Source organism: Ceratotherium simum, chromosome 18 (assembly GCF_057802395.1).
Source record: "Ceratotherium simum simum isolate JZ-2026a chromosome 18, ASM5780239v1, whole genome shotgun sequence".
Taxonomy (NCBI): domain Eukaryota; kingdom Metazoa; phylum Chordata; class Mammalia; order Perissodactyla; family Rhinocerotidae; genus Ceratotherium; species Ceratotherium simum.
Window position 1 is genome coordinate 57,768,745 of NC_141917.1, and position 19,776 is coordinate 57,788,520.

The 19,776-nt window shown below is 57.7% G+C and overlaps 1 protein-coding gene across 6 annotated transcripts in view; it reads right to left on the reverse strand.

The window, feature by feature from the left end:
- Positions 1–655: 655 nt before the first annotated feature.
- SIN3B (SIN3 transcription regulator family member B) overlaps positions 656–19,776 on the reverse strand; it is a 43,421-nt gene continuing 24,300 nt past the window's right edge. For 4 of the 6 annotated variants that reach the window (XM_014781764.2, XM_087443633.1, XM_087443632.1 and 1 more), the window contains 11 exons: positions 18,315–18,522; positions 17,368–17,484; positions 15,438–15,676; positions 14,485–14,668; positions 13,188–13,791; positions 12,492–12,661; positions 9,085–9,258; positions 8,658–8,750; positions 6,387–6,481; positions 5,257–5,461; positions 656–5,077 (listed from right to left, as the gene is read on the reverse strand). In XM_014781764.2, the coding sequence (XP_014637250.1) occupies positions 4,847–5,077; positions 5,257–5,461; positions 6,387–6,481; positions 8,658–8,750; positions 9,085–9,258; positions 12,492–12,661; positions 13,188–13,791; positions 14,485–14,668; positions 15,438–15,676; positions 17,368–17,484; positions 18,315–18,522 (2,320 nt within the window). In that variant the 3' untranslated portion in view covers positions 656–4,846. Of the gene's footprint in view, positions 5,078–5,256; positions 5,462–6,386; positions 6,482–8,657; positions 8,751–9,084; positions 9,259–12,491; positions 12,662–13,187; positions 13,792–14,484; positions 14,669–15,437; positions 15,677–17,367; positions 17,485–18,314; positions 18,523–19,776 lie in introns of those variants that run through there. The other 2 variants (XM_087443630.1, XM_087443634.1) reach the window with 2 other exon arrangements.

Sequence of the window (19,776 nt, forward strand, 5' to 3'; positions counted from 1 at the left end):
GCTGGGGCAGGGCCTCTGCCAGGAGCCTCCCCTATATTCTGAGCCGTTTCCACTGGCACCAGTGACAGATTCAGCCCCGCACCTGCATCTCTTGCCAACGTGTGACCGATGACGTCATAGGAAAACCGGGACGAGGACCCCTGCTGCCCTCCAGGGGCAGAGCAGGAAACCCGGCAGGGGAAGCTGGAGGCCCGTGGAGGGCGGTTTGACTCAGGCGTTGCGTGTCTAGGAATTCACAGACACACACGTGCAGGAAAGTGTCTGTACAGGGCTATTCTCGGCAGCACAGAGAGCGGGTGTGCATCAACAGCCTCCCCCACGGAAATGACCCTGTGCCAACGGGAGGGGGCCCCAGACATGGCAGGTGGAGGTGCAGGGCTGCCGTCCCCGTCAGGCGACAAGCCGTGTGAGGCACCTCCTAGGGGACGCTGGGGACGGCTGTTTTTGAGGAGAGGGACTCGGCGCCTGCTTTTCTTTAGTGATTTTTTTGTACTATTGGAATTTTCTGTGTATGTCACTTGCCATAAAAACTCACGTTTAAAAAAAGGCAGAATAGTAGCTTTAAAAAGGAAGGAAGTTCTGACACCTGCTACAACATGGATGAACCTTGAGGGCATTACGCTCAGTGAAAGAAGCCAGACACAAAAAGGACAAATACTGCCTGATCCCACTTTTATATGAGGGCCCTAGAGGAGTCACATTCACAGGGACAGAAGGTAGGATGGAGGGTGCCAGGGGCTGGGGGAGGGGAGGGGAGTCAGTGTTTAATGGGATAGAGTTTCAGCTGGGGAAGATGAAGAGTCCTGGAGACGGATGGTGGGGACGGCTGCACAACCACGTGAATGTGCTTAATGCCCCTGAGCTGGACACTTAAAATGATTAAAGTGGTAAATTTTATTTCATGTGTATTTTACCACAATTTAAAACTTTTCAAACGGAGAAAAAAAATGGCGAACAGACCAGAGCCAGCAGCTAGTCCTGTGTTTCCTCCCCCTCCAGCCCCCACCTGGACCCCTGGGGTTATGGTGGGGGGGAGGTCGGCAGACCAGACGCAGAGCCCCTCAAGTCCTTCCAACGCGACGCTTCTTGGCGTAATCGTATGTGCGGAAATCGTATTTTCACGATGTCGTCCTTTGAAGCCGGATGGGCACCCACACGTGCGCTACCTCCCTCGCTCCTGGCTGGGCCTCGGCCTGTGGGCGGGGACAGCAACCCACCAGGCCGGCCTGGAGGAGCTGCTGCGACCCTGACCACCCTGACCACCGGGGGCCAAGGTCAGGCCCAGGGTTTGAGGTCCAGCCCTCCCAACCCTAGGTGTCCTGCACTTCCTCCCTGGGACCCCAAATCCGAGTCTGTTTGCTCAGCTGTCGCTTGGGTTGTGGGGCTGAGCAAGTGCACACAGCCCTGCTCTGGAGAACGTGCCACAGAAACTGGGGCAGGGGCGGAGTCGGGATTCCAAAAGCCGCCCTCACGGAGGCGCTGGGTGCATTCAGAAGACCTCACCCTGCACGCCAGTCCCTGCATCTCACAGCCCGTCCCTGGAGGCTCCTGCTGGGCATGTCCTCCCCCGACCACAGGCCTCCTGAGACTGACTTTAGGTCAACTTCTCTTTAGAACAATCAGCTTCCTTCTCAGCCAGGACATCAGGAGTAAAGTGCTAGTTAAACCTCAAAAATAGCCAGCAAGACACGCTCACTCATAACAGCATAAACGTTCAACAGGTCCCCCCGAACCCTCCCACCGCCTCCACAGGCACCACGGGCCGCCCTTCCCCCACTGAGGGAGGCGGAGGGTGGCCCACCGGATCCCGCAGCTGGCACCTCCACAAACTTGAGGGAGGTGGGAAGGGGCAGTGCGGGGCATGTGGGTACAGGCTGCTGTGTGCACGGCGGCTGCCCTTACTGCTGCACGGCCCAGCGCCGCAGACGCAGCAGCTTGGAACAGGCCCTGTGATCTGGCACCTCTGTGGGCGAGGAGCCTGGCCCGGCAGGCTGGTCCTTGTCCAGGGCCTCACCAGGCTGCAGCCTGGTGTCTGCAGGGCCAGGTCCCCATGTGCGGTGGGAGGACTGAGGTCCCGCCCGCCGCTCGGAGGCCCCTCCTCAACACGGAGCCAACGTCTTTCACGGGAGACCCTTCCACCAAGATCATGTCCCTGATCCTCATCAGGGTCACAGGTCCTGCCCGCTCGAGGGCAGGGATTATTCTGGGGTGCCCCCTGGGGGAAATCCCGGGGCTATATCAGAGCTCTCCCCAGCACTGCAGTCCCTCGGGACCTGCTCCCCTCTGTTCTCTTGGGACTGGGCACCACTGCCTGCACCCCAGGACTCCCCACCCAGCGCTTCCGCTTCCGACCGAGGAAGGCCAGCGCGTGGGCACAGAGGGGCCACAGCACGCCCCGACACGCAATCAGGGCAGAGGAATCTGGGGCAGCACTGAGCCTCCTCCACCCAACTTCCCAGGAGCCCTGACCCTCTGGATGGAGGGGGAGGTGGGCACCGCCAGCGGCATCGCATGTGTGGGGGAAGTCACGGGTGGAGAAAGTCCCTGAGAGGCAGCTACGGCCACTCGGGAAGGTTGGAGACAACTCCTGGGGAAGGACAGGCTGGGTGGGCAGGGCAGAGGGCAGCGCAGACGGAGCTCAGGGACCTGGCAGGAGGCCTGGCTGCGGGGTGAGGGTGGGGCCGGGCAGTTCCACCGCGGAAGCCTCAAGGCGTGTCAGCTAAGAGGACGCTAAGCAAGATCGTGGGCTCCCACTTAGCTGGAGATGGGTGTGCAGCCGGCTGGAGGGGATCCTGGAGCTGTTCAGGGAACACGGTGATGGCGAAGATGCAGGAGCTAAGAGGAACGGTGGGGGCGGGGGTTCTGTGGGACCTGGCGTTAGAAGTGGGCGGGCGGGCGAAGGAAGCTGAGTCTGTAAATTGGGTTTTGCACGCACAACACTCAAATGAAACACCTCTCATTTCTAAAAACTGGGTTGGGAATGAATATCCTAGAAAACCCTCGGGAGAAGGGGGCGATGCCCAGGGGAAACAGGAGCCTGCTGCGCAGGCCAAGCCTGGGAGGCCCGAGAGGTCCACATGGATTTGGGAACGGCTGGGCACACACGCGCAGACACTCCCTACTGGTCCTCTGACCCACCTGGCAGGGAGAGGCTGCCCCCCCATTCTCTCACAGGAAATGACTGAGGGAACCCTACAGCTTTAGGCCAATATTTAATTTTTAACTTGAATGTGCAAATAAATAGAAAAGGAAAACTACATTCAAAACAGCTGCAAAGGAAGTACAAGCCCCAGAACGTAAATTCTGCAAAAACAGAAGAGATGCTCCCTAGAAGCATGCAGGGTGGGGGCTTGCTACACCCCAGGCCCACGCGGAGGCATAGAAGGGGCCATGGGCTCCCGAGGGTGGCTGGCTGCCAGCAGGATCTGGTTCGAGAATTCCAATGATAAATTCCCTTCTTACAAAACAAGGGTGCGCACAAAGTGCCTGGATTACACTTGAGAAAACGCGGGCGAGCAGACCCCGAAGGGCACGTCCGCCTTGGAACTGCCCAGGCCCAGAGTCAAAGGCTCCGCAGACCTCGAGTTCCATAGGTAACTCCTAGAAACACGCCTCCACTGCCCGGAATCACATGCTTGGCACAGCTCAGCTGCAGGAGGATGAGGGCTGCGGCCAGGCAGAGGTGGCAGCGTGGGGACTACTCTGGGCCCACCTGTTTTTGTTGGTGGATCCTGCTCTCAGTCTGATGGTGCCAGGGGCCCGGCCAGGGGTTCTCATGGTGCGAGAAGTTTGAAGAGCTGGCCACCAGCCCAAATTCCTTGGCATTCTTGGCACAGAAAGCTTGGCTGCCTCGGCCCCTCACATCCACAGCCTCCCTGGCCCTCAGGCGGGCATGAGGAGTTCCATGAAGGGGGCTCTCACCCCCTAGGAAGCCACAGGATTTTGCTGTGGCAGAAGTTACAACCACTAAGAGAGTGTAAAGGAATAAATACGTGTGGGGTGTGCAGATACGTACTTCTAGAATGTCCATCTTAGGTACAAGACCGCACGCAGGGCCCTCGCAGCATGGGACACTCGAGCTTGGCAGGAGCGTTGGCTCAGAGTCCAGCTGCCAGATCAAGCCGGGGTCTGGGGTCTCTCTTTCCAGAGCAGGGTCTTCCGGCAGTTTGGGGCTGCCTGCCAACTCCACATCTGACTCAAAGCGGAATCCCAACAGTCTGGCTGAAAGGGCTCTTCCCTCTTTCAAAGTGACAGAGGACCCTGAGCACCGGCCGGGCCAGGCCGACGCCCCTACCGTCACATGCAGGGGTTGTCCAGCTTGGGAAATGTTTCCGGAAGCTCTCGGAACCACTTGGGAAAGACGTGCTTTTCAAGCAGGTCCTCCCGGGCCTGACCTCTTTGATGTTGGGCTCTGAACACTGCCTCCTCCCTGGTGTGTCCTCACCTGGCTCACCACTGACTGTTCCAGACCCCGTATGCGCAGAAGGACCAGCGGCGCCCCTGCCCAGGGATTTGGCGTGTGTCGGAAGCTGCCTGGCAGGTGTGTGAATGCAGTTGCTTGTTGCTCAGCCAGCGCGTCGACCCCCTGCTTTCCAGCAGGAAACGAGCCCCCCGAGTTCAAGTGCAGGGGGGGGTCTGGGTTTGGCACAGGACGGGCCCAAAGGAAATCAGAAAGCCGAGGGGGATGGCAGTGTGAGGCCACGGGCCAACATAGCCTCGAGCCCATGGCAGCAGTGCTGAAGACGCTCTGCTCCCCTCAGGCTGTTCATGGAAACGCACCTGGTGGACATCTAGGCCGAGGAAGTGGCCGTGCCGAGCCGTGTGTCGTGGTGCCCAGGTGGTGGCGTCAGGGCGAGGCTGGGCGGCGGCTGTACTGCACTCGGTAGCGGGTCACAGGCAGGCCATGCACGTGTGCCGTCTCGCAGAGCGTCTTGCAGGGCACCATGTCCTCCTCCTCCTCGCCCATCAGCCAGTCCTGTACCAGGCTGGCCGCCTCCACCGTCACGTTGTCCTCCAGCCAGCGGCTGTGCCACTCCTCAAAGTGCTGGTGGTGGCGCAGTAGGACCAGGGGCTGTACCTGCGGGGCAGGGGCAGGGGCAGGGGGAGAGGGCCGGGAGTCAGGGCAGCCCAGGCAGCCGAAAATGGTCACGGGCTGGACCTCGGGACCCCAGACAACCCAGGCTGGGTCTCTCGGCCCAAGCTCCCCAAGCGGCCGTGGGCCAGAAGCCAGGTCCCCAGGTTGGGCGAGGCGGGCACCTGCTTGGCCCGGCAGAGGGTCCCGCGGCGGTACATGTAGTCCTCGGAGCTCACGATGAAGGTCATCTTGTGCGTGCTGAGCCTGAAGCGGCAGTCCACGTTGCAGGCGCTCTCCACGCCCACCAGCCTCTTCCAGGAGCTCTTGGCCTCACCGCGCAGGGCGCGCGCCTGCTCACACTGCCACCTTCGGAACTTCTTGAGGTTCCTGGGGGCGAGAGGAGGCCTGCTGGACGCCTGCTCCAGCCTCGCACGCCGAGGTGGTGGCGGTGGGAACCAGAGAAGGATGTGCAGACTTGGAAATCCTGGAGGCCCATAAACTTGGGGAAGATGTCTGACTTCCCAGGGGTCGGAGAAATGCAAATTGAAGCAAGGAAAGCCACCACCCACCCCCCTTCAATCCAGGGAATACTAAAACCAGCCACCCTCGGTGCTGGCCTCGGTGGGAGGGGGGAGAGGGCCCCCGGCCGCCCTGTTCCTCCTTCTCTGGTCCCTCCAGCAGGCGGAGCACCTCCTCCAGGGGCCCCTCCTCCTACCCTCACTCTCGCCTCAAATTTGATCACACCTCCCTCCTCATTCCCTCTCTGTGCCCACGTCCCTCCCTCTTCGCTGACACATCTCCCGTCTCGGGGACCCTCACCTCTTGTCACCAGTGGGCCTGGGACCCTCGGGACCTCCTCCCCCCAGGATGGTCCCCACTGGAATCTAAACATCCACAATGGCTCCCAATGATCTTCAAGTCCACTGTCTTAACCTGGCCAGAGATGAGATCGGGCCCCGCCTGGCCGCAGTCCACAATCAGATGAGGCGGCCACTCCTGCCTCTGGCCTGATGGCTGCCATTTCTGATAACTTCTCCCTCCGGGCCCTCAGTCACTCCTCTGACGTGCTCATCCCGGGTCTCGGCTCGGCCCTTCAGCTCCCTCAGGTGGGGGGAGCCTTCGTGGTGCCCCCATCGTCATGGGATTATTGCTCAGTTCACCCCTAGACTATGAGCCTCAGGAGGGCAGGGCCACACCTCAGTACACACCAGGTACCCCGTAAATGCTCCCAGACGCAGAAAACAGTCATTTCGCCTCAACGGAGGACAGAGGGGCCTCCCTGGGCCCACAGGAAGGAATCTCGTCCTCTCACCTCTGCAGGAACACGGGCTTCAGGAGGAAGCCCTCGGTGGGCGAGCTGGACGCACCCTCGGTCCCCACATACTGCTCCACGTACCGAGCCAGGTGCTGGGGGACAGGGAGACACAGCCATGAGTCCCTGTGCATCGGGGGGCATGGGCCCCTCCCCAGGACCCTGAGCCCAGGGGCTCCTGGGGATTCTGACCCAACCCCTCTTGAAGCTTTAGGAGGACCGTGACGTGTAATGCAAAGCTCCAGAGTGCAGCCTGTGATAGAGGACTCAGCTAGAGCAGGACCAAGCACACCTAGGCCACGATTTAGATAAATTTACAGAAACGTAAGCTTTGTGCTTAAGTGGAGGAATCCCTACTGTGGGACAACTGTTCTGTATTCACCACGTGGTAAGTTCACACGGGGGGCCCCTCACACAGACCACAATGGGGTCTGCGGGCCAGGGGGCCAGGAACGGACATCAGGACACGAACAGCAGGTGTGGATAGGGAAAGACCAGGTTAGAGTGGGGGGTGAGTAAAAAGCAGGGCGTGTATGGGCCACCCAGGTCCAGGGTGGGCATGGCCTAGAGTGTCCAAGTCATCCGCTCACCACCTGGTTAAAGCCAGAGGCTCCTCCAGACATGAGCTTAACAAAACCACAGTGGAAGGAAACTTCCAGAAGGGGCAGGTTGTGCAGGCCCCCACCCTCACTTGTCTTGGAAAGTGTTTCCCACGTGGGGAGGGCTGAAGCAGGCAGGGAGTGAGGACGCTGTGGGGGGAGCCCGTGGCGGGCAGCGGGGTGAGCCCTGGCCCTGTGAGGGGGCTTGGGGCTCATGGGTCCTGCTTGCGGCAGTGCGCGGGCACCAAGTCTCATGCACCTTTCAGTTTCTCCAGACAGAAAGCTCCTGAGCAGACACGGTGTCCCAGCTCCTGGCCCACAGATCTTCAGCTGCTTGACTTAAGGTCAAAAAGGCAACAACAGAAATCCTATTTTTGATGTACTGCACTATTCACTTATATACCGTTTGACTCCAGAAAACGTTTTGAGGCAGCTGCATGTTGGGAGGCCAACCAATCTGGTTTGTCCAGGACCGACCAGTTCCCGGGACGTGGGGCTTTGGGTGCTAAAACCAGGAATGTCCCAGGCAAACTGGGGGGAACTGATTATTATTGGGGGTTGAATTGTGTCTCCCAAAAAGACATGTCCAAGTTCTAACCCCGGTACCTGTAAACGTGACCTCATCTGGAAATGAGGTCTTTGTAGACACAATCAAGTTAAGATGCAATCAAGTGAGGTCACACTGCAGTAAGGTGGGCCCTACACGCAAACGCCTGCTGTCCTCACAGGAAGAGAAGAGCGACACACAGGGAAGAAGGCTGTGTGGAGATGGAGACAGAGATTGGGGTGATGCGGCCACAAGCCGAGGAATGCCGGGGGCCCCCAGGAGCTGGAGGAGGAAGGGAAGATCCTCCCCTAGAGCCTTTGGAAGGAGTGCGGGCCCTGCTGACACCTGGATTTCAGACTTGCGGCCTCCAGAGTGTGAGAGAATAAGCTGCTATTGCTCTAAGCCCCTGGCTTGTGGTGGTGTTGCTACGACACCCCTAGGAATGAATACAGTTGCTCTGGCCAAGTGACACGCACACAAGCTAGACCCGCTGGAAGGTGATGGAAGAGAAAGGCATGCATGAGCCACAGAGAGAATGAAGGGAAGGAGGACAATGAGGGGGAATGAGGACCCCCCCAGCTGCCTCTGTGACTGTCCTGGGACACATGCAGGTCTGCATTTAACTGTCACCTGACAGGGGGAGGCGAATGGGAAAAAGTCTGCTCCAGTGGAACGTGCAGCTCCAGTGTGGGCCAGGCAGTTTCTCCTGGTGCTCAGGGATTGGGACCTGGAGCCTTGAACTTGAGACACGGGGAGGGCAGAGGTCACACGTGTCAGGGTCTGAGTGACCGCACAGTCCAAAGGTGCAACAGGGATGTCAGGGCATCTGCAGCCGGTGGGAGGAGCCAGGAGCCAGGGTTCTGGGGGAAGGGTGGCCTGGCTGTCACATGGCCCTGGGACATACCCGCTGGCTCTTGAGGGATAGTCTGCAACTCCCGCCCTCTCTCAGCTTCCAAGAAGAGCATGCAGCCCGCACAGCGAGGCTTCTCTGGGCAGGTGTTGTGCGACCTGCGCTTGGCCAGCAGGTGCACGGAGCTTGAGGGGCGGGAGCCCCAGGACGCTGCCTGTGGCTGCTCTCAGGCCCCACGGTGTGCGTCAGGCAGTGCACGGGACCAGGGTCCTCACCTGGACCTCCACGGGGTCCTCCGTCTGGGCCTCCTCGGTGTCCAAGAGTTCGATGGTCATGATCACCTGCCCTTTGCGCTGGAGGAACATCACCTGGGGAAGGCAGGAGACAAACAGCCTTAAGGCACGGGAACAGCCCGGGCTGGCACAGAACAAGGTCGAAAGGTGACCCCCCCCCCTTCGCCAGCCTCCAGGCCCTGATCCTTCCTTGAGGGACCACGTGCTGAACGCCCACCTTCCAGCCCTGCAGCGCCCTATGAGGCTGGGGGCAGCATCCAGAGGCCCAGTAAAAGAAGTGCAGGGTACTGGGGCCGGCAGGCAACCAAGTCATGGTCCAGCCCAGGCACAGCTGCTGGCCCTCTCCTGTTGTGGGCGCCCCCTTCGTACCTCTAGCCCTGCGTGAGTATGAGTGTGGCTGGCCTCTCACCTTGAAGCAGTTCTCGTCAGCCATGCACCGCTCGGCCTTCCACTGGTAGCTGGTCTCCCTGGCAGCCCGGACACAGCGAGAGGACAGGTTCCCACCGGTGGCACCCCGCTTCTTCTCATTTAGGTAGAGCTCCACCACCTTCAGACAGACGTCGTCACTCACAAGGTGGTGCAGCTGGTGGGGCAGAGGAACCAGTGGGCGCCTGGTGTAGGCGCTCCCCAGGTAGAGGGATGCACAGCAGCCCCTTCCACCTCCTGCTAGACCCTGACCTCACCCAGAAAGGATGTGGCCAAGTCCAGGAGGTGGGGATGAAGGCCAGGATCCAGTGGACTGCACAGGGCAATTTCCGTGCCAGGTGCAAGTCAGACCAGACCAGACGAGAGTAAAGCAAACCAGACCAGACCAGACCAGAGTATAGCAAACCAGAGCAGACAAGGCCAGACCAGACTAGAGCAGAGCAAACCAGACCTGACGAGACCAGACTAGAGCAGAGCAAACCAGACCAGACCAGACCAGACTAGAGCAGAGCAAACCAGACCAGACCAGACCAGACTAGAGCAGAGCAAACCAGACCAGACCAGACCAGACTAGAGCAGAGAAAACCAGACCAGACCAGACTAGACTAGAGCAGAGCAAACCAGACCAGACCAATAAGACTAGAATAGAGCAAACCAGACCAGACCAGAGCAAACCAGACCAGACCAGACTACAGTAGAGCTAACCAGACCACACAAGACCAGACTAGAGTAGAGCAGACCAGACCAGACCAGACCAGACTAGACTAGAGCAGAGCAAACCAGACCAAACCACACCAGAGCCGACCTGCAACACCTGCCTGGGTGTAAGAAAGGCACAGAAAAAATACAGAAAAAAATGTGCCAAAAGGGAGACAGTAATTATCTAAAGGTGATTTGATGACAAGTGGTTATTTTCCCTAAACGTTCAGCTATAAACACAATTAATTCCTTTAATTCCTATATTTAAAACTTTCAGGTTTAGGAAGAAATGAATAAGGCACACAGCCGGGGCTGCAAGGTCGGCCCCACCAGCACTCGCTGCAGCCCAGACGGGCTACCGCAGACTCGGGGCCTTGGGCTCCTCCTGCACGTCACTGTACTGAGTGAACACGACCACACGCAGATGCACGGGTCTCATACGGGGCCTGGCACACAGCAGGTTCCCAACAAACACTGGCTGCTGTTACTGAAAACAAGAAATGCTAATTAAAAAAGAAAACACTGCAAAGAGTGTGGACACGGCCCGGCCAAGGCCGGTTGCAGACGTGGGCGTGACGGCTCTGTGAGCACCCGGCCCGGGGCACCTGTGTCGGGGACTGGGGCCCAGCCCCCGCAGCGTTCCAGCTGACTAGCTCCATTTTTAGCACCACTCTCTCCATTTTTAAAAATAGGTTCTGCAGGAGACATTTGAGAAATGGGATTTTTTTAAAAGCATTAATCAAAGCGCCTGACCTAGTGCGACCCTCCTGGTGCTGCAGATGAGGCCACTGTCCCCAGAGCTGTGGCCCATTGGAGGGCCCAGACCCAACCCCCGGCCTGCAGGTACAGCGCTCAGCCTTGTCGCCCCCCGGAGCTGTGTGCAGGGCCTCAGGCGTCCTCTCTCCATGCTGCCCCATGCCTGCCTCCCCGTTACCCAGCCACAGTGGCCACGACTGCAGACGGTGACGGGCAGGGACAGAGGCCCAGCCTGACCCGCAGAGGTAAATGGGGAGGTTGCCAAAGACAGAAGGGTTAGGGTACCAGACCACAGCTGTTGGTGTTGACGTGTCCTTGCAGCCAGAAGATGTGAAGCTCTCCACTCATCAATGAGGAAAAGCAGCAGTGGGCACGTCAGGCTCTCCACAGCCAGGAAGTCCAAACGGCCTCAGAGGGGTGACATGGCACTGACCCCACGACCCACCAGGGAAATGCAATGTAAGCCACAACTCAATCCCACTGTCCCCTCGGCCCAGGAGAGACGAAAGGGACCGCCAATCCTGAGCACTGGGCCAGACGCAGAGCGTGCCAGGAAGCCGGAAGCTTCTAACAAGGCTGGCAGAGCCTGCCTGTGCCCCACGCAAGGGCAACAGAGGAAACGTGCAGACGGCTGCCAGGAGACACACAGCGCTGCTCCAAGGGCCCAAATGGGAGCTTGTTCCCCAGAATCCTCTGCAGGTGAGGATGAGGGAGCCCTGGACATCTCAACAGAGAGGCACCTCGAAGCATCACACTGCCTGGATGCAGTCAGACACGCCGCATGCTTCCATTCACTCACAGCTCAAAACCAGGGAGTTGATTTCGGCGTCAGAGATCAAGGCATCGGGTGCCCATGGTGGGGCTCTGCTGAGCACATGAGCTGCACACACAGCACAGCGGCACTTTTCTGCGTGTTTTACTTCAATACAAGCTTTTAACACCTGGAAGGAAATGCCACTTCTACAACGTTCCTAGTGACCCCTCTGGGCGGAAGAGTAACGCCATTACTCCTTCCCCAGCTCCTTTCCCGCTTTACAGCGAGCAGCCGTACCGGACAGTCAGGAAACAGCGCCTCCAGAGGGAACTGAGGAGCACCCGCACCCGCCTCGTCGGGGGCCTTGCTGTTGACGTTTACGCGACCAATTTCCTCTCCTTGACAGTCAGCTGCGCAGGCTCTTCCGATACTATAAACGATGCTGATGAACGTCACTGATATCGACCCCCAGAGAAGTGGGCTGAGGTTCTCTACATGGTGCCAAACCAGCCTCACGAAAGGTCTGTCGACAGGTCCTCAAGCAAACCCTTGTACATGTGTGTTCACAGCAGCACTGCTCACAATCACCACACGGTGGGGCAACCCAAGTGTCCACCGATAGGTGAACGGATGAACCGAATGTGGTCTGTCCACAGAGTGGAACAGCACTCAGGCATAGAAAGGAATGAGGAAGCCCTGACACACGCTACAACATGGATGAACCTCGAAAACATCATGCTGAGAGAGAGAAGCCAGACACAAAAGGCCACATAGTGGATGATTCCATTCATGCAAAATGGCCGGAACAGGCAAATCCAGAGACAGAAAGCGGATCGGTGGGTGCCAGGGGCTGGGGGTGGGGGAAGGGGAGTGACTGCTCACGGGGACAGGGTCTCCTTTTGTGGTGATGGAATGTTCTGGAATTAGATGTGATGGTTGTACAATATTGTGAAAGTACTGAATGCCAATGAACTGTACACTTTAAACGAGAAGTTTTATGTGATGTGCATTCTACCTTAACTAAAAAGCAAAAGGCGTCATACAGGACAAGGACAAAGCATGGGAGTGATGGAAGGGCTGGTTTTCAAAGGTGGCAACGGGCAGGGACCCTCAGGGAGGTGCTGCTGCCCGTTTCAGGCCTCCTGCCACCCCGCTCACCCACCGGGCCTGCGCCTGCCCACCTGCCGCGCGATGCTCTGCACCAGCTTGTCCATGGTGAAGCCGACATAGGCGTGGATGGTGAACATCTCGCGCAGGGTGTCCTCGTACTGTGTGGGGTCGATGCTGCCCTCCAGCAGGCTCCGCACCATGTCTAGGAAGGCCGGGTAGTACTCCTCCAGCTCCACCTCACCTGAGGGAGGGCGGGGACGCAGTCACCAAGGGCCCAACAGGCCCCCACGGGGATGAATCCGCAATCTCCACAGAACACAAGGAGGCCACGTTCACCACCTCCTGTCACGGAGACTTCCTAATGTCGGCCCGCAGCTCCAGGACGGCAGCTCAGCTGGGCAGTGGTTCCACGCGGCTAGGCATGGGGGGAAAGCTGCCGAGAGCTTCACGCCAGGGAGTGCAAGTGAGAAGCAGCTGCGGCTGTGGTCTGGCTGGCGTAGCCTGCGATACCAGTTTCCTGGTCCTGTCAGGACACTCCAGCCAGAAGTGGTGCCACCCTTAAGAGGCTGAGGAAGGCTAGTCTGTGTTATTTTCACAACTTTCCATTTGAAATTTCTCGTCTGAGATAACATAATTATTTCAAAATGAAAAGTCAGAAAAAACACAATGGATACATCCGATCATAAGCTATGTACTGGGGTCCATGGGGCTGGCTGCCGTTTCCTCGTCCCGTCTCACAGGGGCCCCGGGGGGTCTCAGGGGCTTACTTGGTTGTTTCAGCCGCAGCTCCATGGCAGGGTCGTTGCCCTTCTCCCGGCGGCCCTCGCAGAGCAGTTTCTCCCTCTCCTTCTCGGTCCGATACTCCAGGAGCTGCTTCTGCGCCTGGCGGTATATCTTCAGGAGCCTGGAGCACAGGGTCTGGTGGAGGCGCAGGAAAAAGTACCAGTTGTTGTTGGCAAAGAAGAGGCTGTAGACGTCGTCCAGGGGCTTGTGCTGCAGCGGCAGCTGCTCCAAGGTCGGGGCTGTGCCTGCGGGCCCCTTCTCCTCCACGGGGCTGCTCTGTGGCCCAGGGGCCGGCTTCTTTCGGTCGCCAGGCTCCGCGCCCTGCCCCTGGGGGCTCCCCCGGCCCTCATCAGCGGAGTCCTCAGAGGCCCCCAGCTCCAGCTGCTGGGAGAAGAAGAGGCTGGGCACGAACTGGTGCACCAGCTGGTGGATCGTGCCCTGGTCCTCCTTCTGGATGGCTGGCTGCCGCTTCACGTAGTAGCTAATGAGGGCGGCTGCGTCCTCCAGGATCTGCCTGTCCTCATACACGAAGATGAGGTGCGGCTCGCTGGAGGGGGCGCTGCGGCCCTCCGAATGCTGCTCCTGGTGCTGGGAGACAGGGCGGCCATTAGGGGAAGCAACCGGCTGGAAGAACTCCAAGACGGGGGCCCAGGTCCACAGGGCTCTCACGCTTCCCACCATGGGCTCCTGCGAGTAACTCACTCCCCGCACGCATGTTTCCAAGCCCAAATCCTCGAAGCCCGAGAGCCCAGCCCTGCCTCAGTTCTGTGGTTCAGGCCCCAGGAACCTGAACATGCCAAAGCTGCCAAGAGGGCGCAGTGCTGCAGCTGGAGGCACAGCCCGAGGGCCCGGAGCCCTGGTCTCCTGCAACCGGCCCTGGTGAGCGGCCACCTCTCGTGTCTAAGTTTCCTCATTGCTAAAATTGGGACAGTAACAGTATCGCGTAGTAAGGCCTGTGAGCAAGGGTAAGATGGGATGCTCCTTCTGAGGGTTCTAACGGCGTCTAGCACACGGTCAGCAGTAAAGGAAGGAAAGCTGCTGGGTCACCTAAAGGCAGGTCCCTCAAGGCCATGGTGGGGGCAGGGGAAGCCCTCCGCTGACAACAGCAGAGCTGCTGCAATCCCTCTCCCGTGCTGGCCCTAGGCTGCATGCCACAGCTCACCCCTAAACAGCCCTGCAAGGGTGATGCTGGGAAAACAGAGGCACAGAGACCCAGCAGCCTGCCCAAGGCTGGGAGAGCCAGAGCCAGGACACAGCCAGCCTGCTCAGCCCTGGCCTCACCTCGTCGTAGACGCTCTCGATCTCGTTGAGCAAACTCTTGGAGCGAAGGGCCTTGGTATCGTTCTGCTTGAAGTTCACGGCCTGATGGTCCAGGGACTTGAGGTATGCCTTCTCGTACTGCTCCCGCCAGATCTTGTTGAAGCCCTGCTGGGCCTCCCGCCACTCCTCCTCCTTGGCTTTCAGCCTGGGGGGGCCAAAGGGGCTCAGCACAGGGCTCAACATGGGGACAGCCCGGGGCGCCAGCCCAAGCCCTCCCTGCCCGGGGCCGGGCTGTCTGCCCAGGCCAGACCCAGGTGAGCGCGTTCCAAACTCGGCACAGCCAGCTCCTGGGTGTGTAGCGGGTTCTGTGGTGAATAAAGGAGGGAGGGAAAGAGCGACGGCCCCGTAGAACCAACATGGCCGGTTTTATGGTTTCTCAAACATCGCTGTCCCGGAACCTCCTCCCTGTCCTGGCCCATAGCACCGACCACACTCTGTGTAGCTGTTGGCTCGACTGTAGGGCTCCCTGGCTCGACTGTGAGTCCCACGAGGGAAAGGACTGTGTGGGCCTCGCTCAGCTCTGCAACCCCAGGGCCGAGCACACTACCTGGTCAAGGCCAGCCACTTAATCAATGCCTGTTCACTAGTATGCAAACATTCCCAAAATGTATTACTAGATAAGAGGCAAGCCATGGTACAGGATGATTTCATTTGTGCTTTAAAATAGTTACTTCTCATGTTCAGATATGATTATGTGCACGGCAGAAGGTTCTAGAAAGATGGACAACCGTGAACAGTTGTGCTTTCCTCTCAGGAGTGGAACAGGAAGATGAAAGAAGACTAGAAAACATAGTAATCCAGCCTGAGGCCCCAGGACACTCCTCACAATTACCCCTGTGACAAACAGCACTAATGCACTTGAGGAGGCGGGGGCTCCCTTCGGCAGGGCATGGCAGCCAGAAGCCAGGGGATACCTTTTCAGGACGACAGGGACGGCGGTGACGGGGTTTTTCTTGAGGCTCTCGATGATCTCTGGAGCCTTGTCGCCGTAAATACGGTGGATGGCCCGGCGCTGGATCACCTCTGACGTGCCCCCCAGACAGTCATCCAGCCGGAACTTCTCCTGGTCTTCCGGCGCCATCCGAGAAAGCTTCTTCTGCACGCTTTCCAACACCCGGATCGTGGCCAGGTTGGTCTCCAGGACGACGTCTAACTATGGAAAGGAAGGCAGGAAGGCGTCAGCTGTTGGGGTTCAGCTGGGCCCCCAGAGGGGCCTGGGAGGGCAGAAGAGTCACGCAGACAGAGCTAAGAAATCCCACACCTCTGGGGAGGGGAAGATGGACATCAGAAAGCAGTGGTCCTGCACAATTTCACTCATGTGGAAGATAAACTAACACATGGACAAAGAAAACAGATTAGCGGTTACCAGGGGGAAGGCAGATGGGGGGGTGGGCATAAGGGGGGTGGGCATATATATGGTGACTAACAAAAGATAACGTACAGCTGAAATTTCACAATGTTATAAACTATCATGACCTCACTAAAGAAAAAAAAAAAGAAAGTGGCGGTTCTAATGAGGGTTCAGGGGCCCGGAGAGAGCATAGCTGATTAGAGGGGTGGGGTCCAGACCACAGCAGTGGTGACAGCCAGGCGAGGCACAAACGCAGGATTCGGCGCTTACAGACCGAGACCTGTGGGCCGCTCACCACTGGGTGACCCATCTGAGGAGGGAAAAGGTCCCTGGGCTGACCCGCTCACAGGCATCAAAAGCACATTTCAGCTGGCAATAAGAAGGAAGGGACTCGCGGTACACACAGCCCCCAGAATGACTCTCCAGGGCATGTGCCAAGGGGGGAGCCAACCCCCAAAGGGTACATACCGTGTGATTCCATTTCTACAACCTTCCTGAAATGACAGTGACAGAAATGGAGGACAGGACAGTGGCGGCCAGGGGTCAGGCACAGGAGGGCGGGGAGGGAGGCACTCGGCTGTAAAGCACGGCATGAGGGCTCCTAGTGGAGGAAGGCTGTGTAGGATCTTGGCTGTGATGGTGGATACCCGGACCTCCACAGGTGAGCGACCCGCCAGAGCTAAACACACCAGTGGACACATGCACGCCACCAAACACACACGCACATACATGTGCACACACACGAATACAAGTCCACCTGGAGAGATGGGGATGGGATCGTGGGTCGCGTCAAGGTCAATATCCTGGCTGTGACACTGCACCCGAGATTTACACATTGTTACCACTGGGGGAAGGGAACCCGGGGTCACGCTGTTATTTCTCACGCTGCACGTGAATGTAAAATGATTTCAGTAAAAATTGCACTGAAAAAAATTTAACTAAATTTTAATTAATCAAATTTAAATATATATATTTTATTTTATAATTTTATTTATTTATTTTTCCCCCAAAGCCCCAGTAGATAGTTGTATGTCATAGTTGCACAACCTTCTAGTTGCTGTATGTGGGACGTGGCCGCAGCATGGCCGGAGAAGCAGTGGGTCGGTGCGCGCCTGGGATCCGAACCCGGGCCGCCATCACCGGAGCACGCGCACTTAACCACGAAGCCACGGGGCCGGCCCATAAATATATATATTTTAAAAACAAAAGGGAAAAGCATCATCGCTAGCTAGCCCAGAGGCCAGCAAGGCAGAAAAGGGAGGCTTTCAGGACCTGCCCCCTGCTGGAAAGCGCTGGAATCCCTGATACTCAAAAGGGGAGGGGAAGAGGGTTAAGGAGGATCAGGGTACATCCCAGGGGAGGGATGGAGGTGAACAGGGGAAAGTGAGAGGGTGGCGCTGTGGAGAAGGGGGGACAGGCACGCACTCCAGGACTCCCTGATCTTGGCTAGGACCAAGGGCCAGCTAGGAGGGCCCCGCACCGCCGGCACACACCTCAAAACGCTCGTCCTCACAGCGGTGCAGCTGCTCCTCGTAGGGCGTCTTCTTGGAGCTGACAAAGGTGGAGTCCTCTGACCAGGAGGGGAAGGAGACCCAGGTGTCATTCAGCACCTGTGCCAAGAAGAAACGCTGTCAACAGTGCGGCAGGCTCCAGCAGCCACAATTGTTTACTGTGTCGTCCAGTGTAGAAGATACGAGGATAAGCAATAGCATTCTGATTTTATAGGAAATTACCTTAACATACCAACAGTAAAATTAACTTTAAGGTGATCTGAAGAGCAAGCATGACTTTCAAGTGATCAAATCACACTACTTCAGGGGTTGGCAAACTTTCTCTGTAAGAGTCAGATAATATTTTAGGTTTTGTGGGTTATCTGGTCTATCAGGACTACTCAGCTCTGCCTTTGTCCTGGGAAAGCAGCCCCAGGCAATTTGTAAATGAATGGGCGTGGCTGTGTGCCAATAAAACTTTATTTACAAACACAGGTGGTGGGCAAGGTCTGGCCCACAGGCTGCAGTTTGCTGACCCCTGGACTATATCCTGGAATCTAGGAGGCATTCTTGAATTCTGGAAATGCAGTAATAGTCTGTCCCCCAATCCTGAAAAAGTATTCACTGGTCAAGCTACACAGAAACACACCGAGGGCCAGTGAAGCTGGGACACAGCACAACTATGGCAGAAATCAATCTAAGTCTAAGGAAGGAATATGCCAAACCCTGTGCCGGCGCCGTGTGCTTTGCAGCTTGCCAAAACTACCACTCCGGCTGCGCTGTCATCTCTGCTTAGGCATTCTGTTTCGCCACCTCCCAGCACCATCCATTATTCAGCATTTGAGGGGGTCGACACTCCAGTCTTTCAGCTGAAGCACGGGGGGGACGGTGTTTTGCAGAGAGGGGAGCATGCACCACATAAGCTGATGTGAGCCCCTGGGGAGCGCTACCTCCTTGCAGATAGCCGTCCTTCCACTGCACTTAGGCTGCTGGTAGGTTTTGGGGAGCGCCCGGTAGCTGGATCCGATGCGCTTGCAAGATGCGTAGTCAATTTCCCGGCTTATTCCATCCCCGGATCTGTCGCTCATGGGCGGGGCGAATGACAGCTCTTTCACCCCCAGGAAGGACTTGAACTGTGCAAAGAGTTCTGGAAATTTCCTTCAGAAATAAAGATAAACAGTAAGTTGGCATCCCTGGGGGTTTCTGGGAATGATCTAGAGATTTTAAAATGGCTTCATGGAGATGCCTGTGGTTCAAGACGGTCAGAATTCAACGTGAGGGAGGAGGGGCAAAAGGCAGACCCAAGTGTCAGATATGCATAATGTCTTCACATACTCGAGTGACAATGCCCCCCACCACTTTGTCACCAACCAGGCCCTGTCACTCACAGGATGTGTTTTCCAAACACTCTGGAAAACACGACCTAGACTGGCAGAAGGTGGGGTCAGCAATGTTCCTTGACTGGAAGAGGCTGGCCATTAGGCCAGGGCTCAGTAAACTATGACCAACCTGCCCACGTCTGTCTTTGTACATAAAGTTTTATTGGCACACAGTCATGTCCATTTGCTTAATATTGCCTGTGGCTGCTTGCAAAGGACAATGCCAAAGTCTCAACCCTCAGCCCTTGACAGATAAAGTCTGCTGACCCGCTGTATCCCACCTATCAGGACTGCGTGCTGACTTGGCTCACCAGGAAAACCACAAACAGGACCACAGGGAAGGAAGACGTCAACGAAATAAGTGCCAAATGAGGATGCCCTATGTTACAGCTTGGATAAACACAAATGGCACACTCTGAAGGGGACGGTTACCCTGACACGCCGCACTCCATCCCCGACTGCGGCTGTGCCGTCACCAAGGGGCTGCCCTCGGGTCTGCACAGCCAGACTGAAGCTTGCACATCAAGGAGGGACCTTGCGGAGGTGGACGCTAGCCTAGCCGGGCTCATCACACTGAGATGAGCGAGCAGAGGCCCCTTCATCTCTGGACTTTGCTGCACAGCCCCGGTCCCCACCCAACCACACGAATCTCTCCCTGCCGCCCACGCGTCCAAAGAGAACTGCTGACACTGGCCATGCACCGCCCACGGCTCGGCACCTGGCGTCTCCTGCTCCTTCATTCTTCTCCCTCCACCCCGACAACCCCAGGACGGGGGTTTGGCCATTTTACAAAGGAAGAAAGTCGCGCTTTGCTGGTAGGAAGCAGAGTCCTGATTCGGACTCGGGGCTGGTCATGCGCCCAGCCCACCAAGGCCCACATGCCACCCACACACCCTGCCCCGGCCTCCTGGGGCTCTCACCCCACAGTTGTTCATCTTCCCAACTACAGTGACTGTGCCCGGCCAGGAACCAGGCTCAGAGCACTGGCTTCCGGGCTCAGAAGACACACCTCGATGGGAGTGAGCGAGTGCGT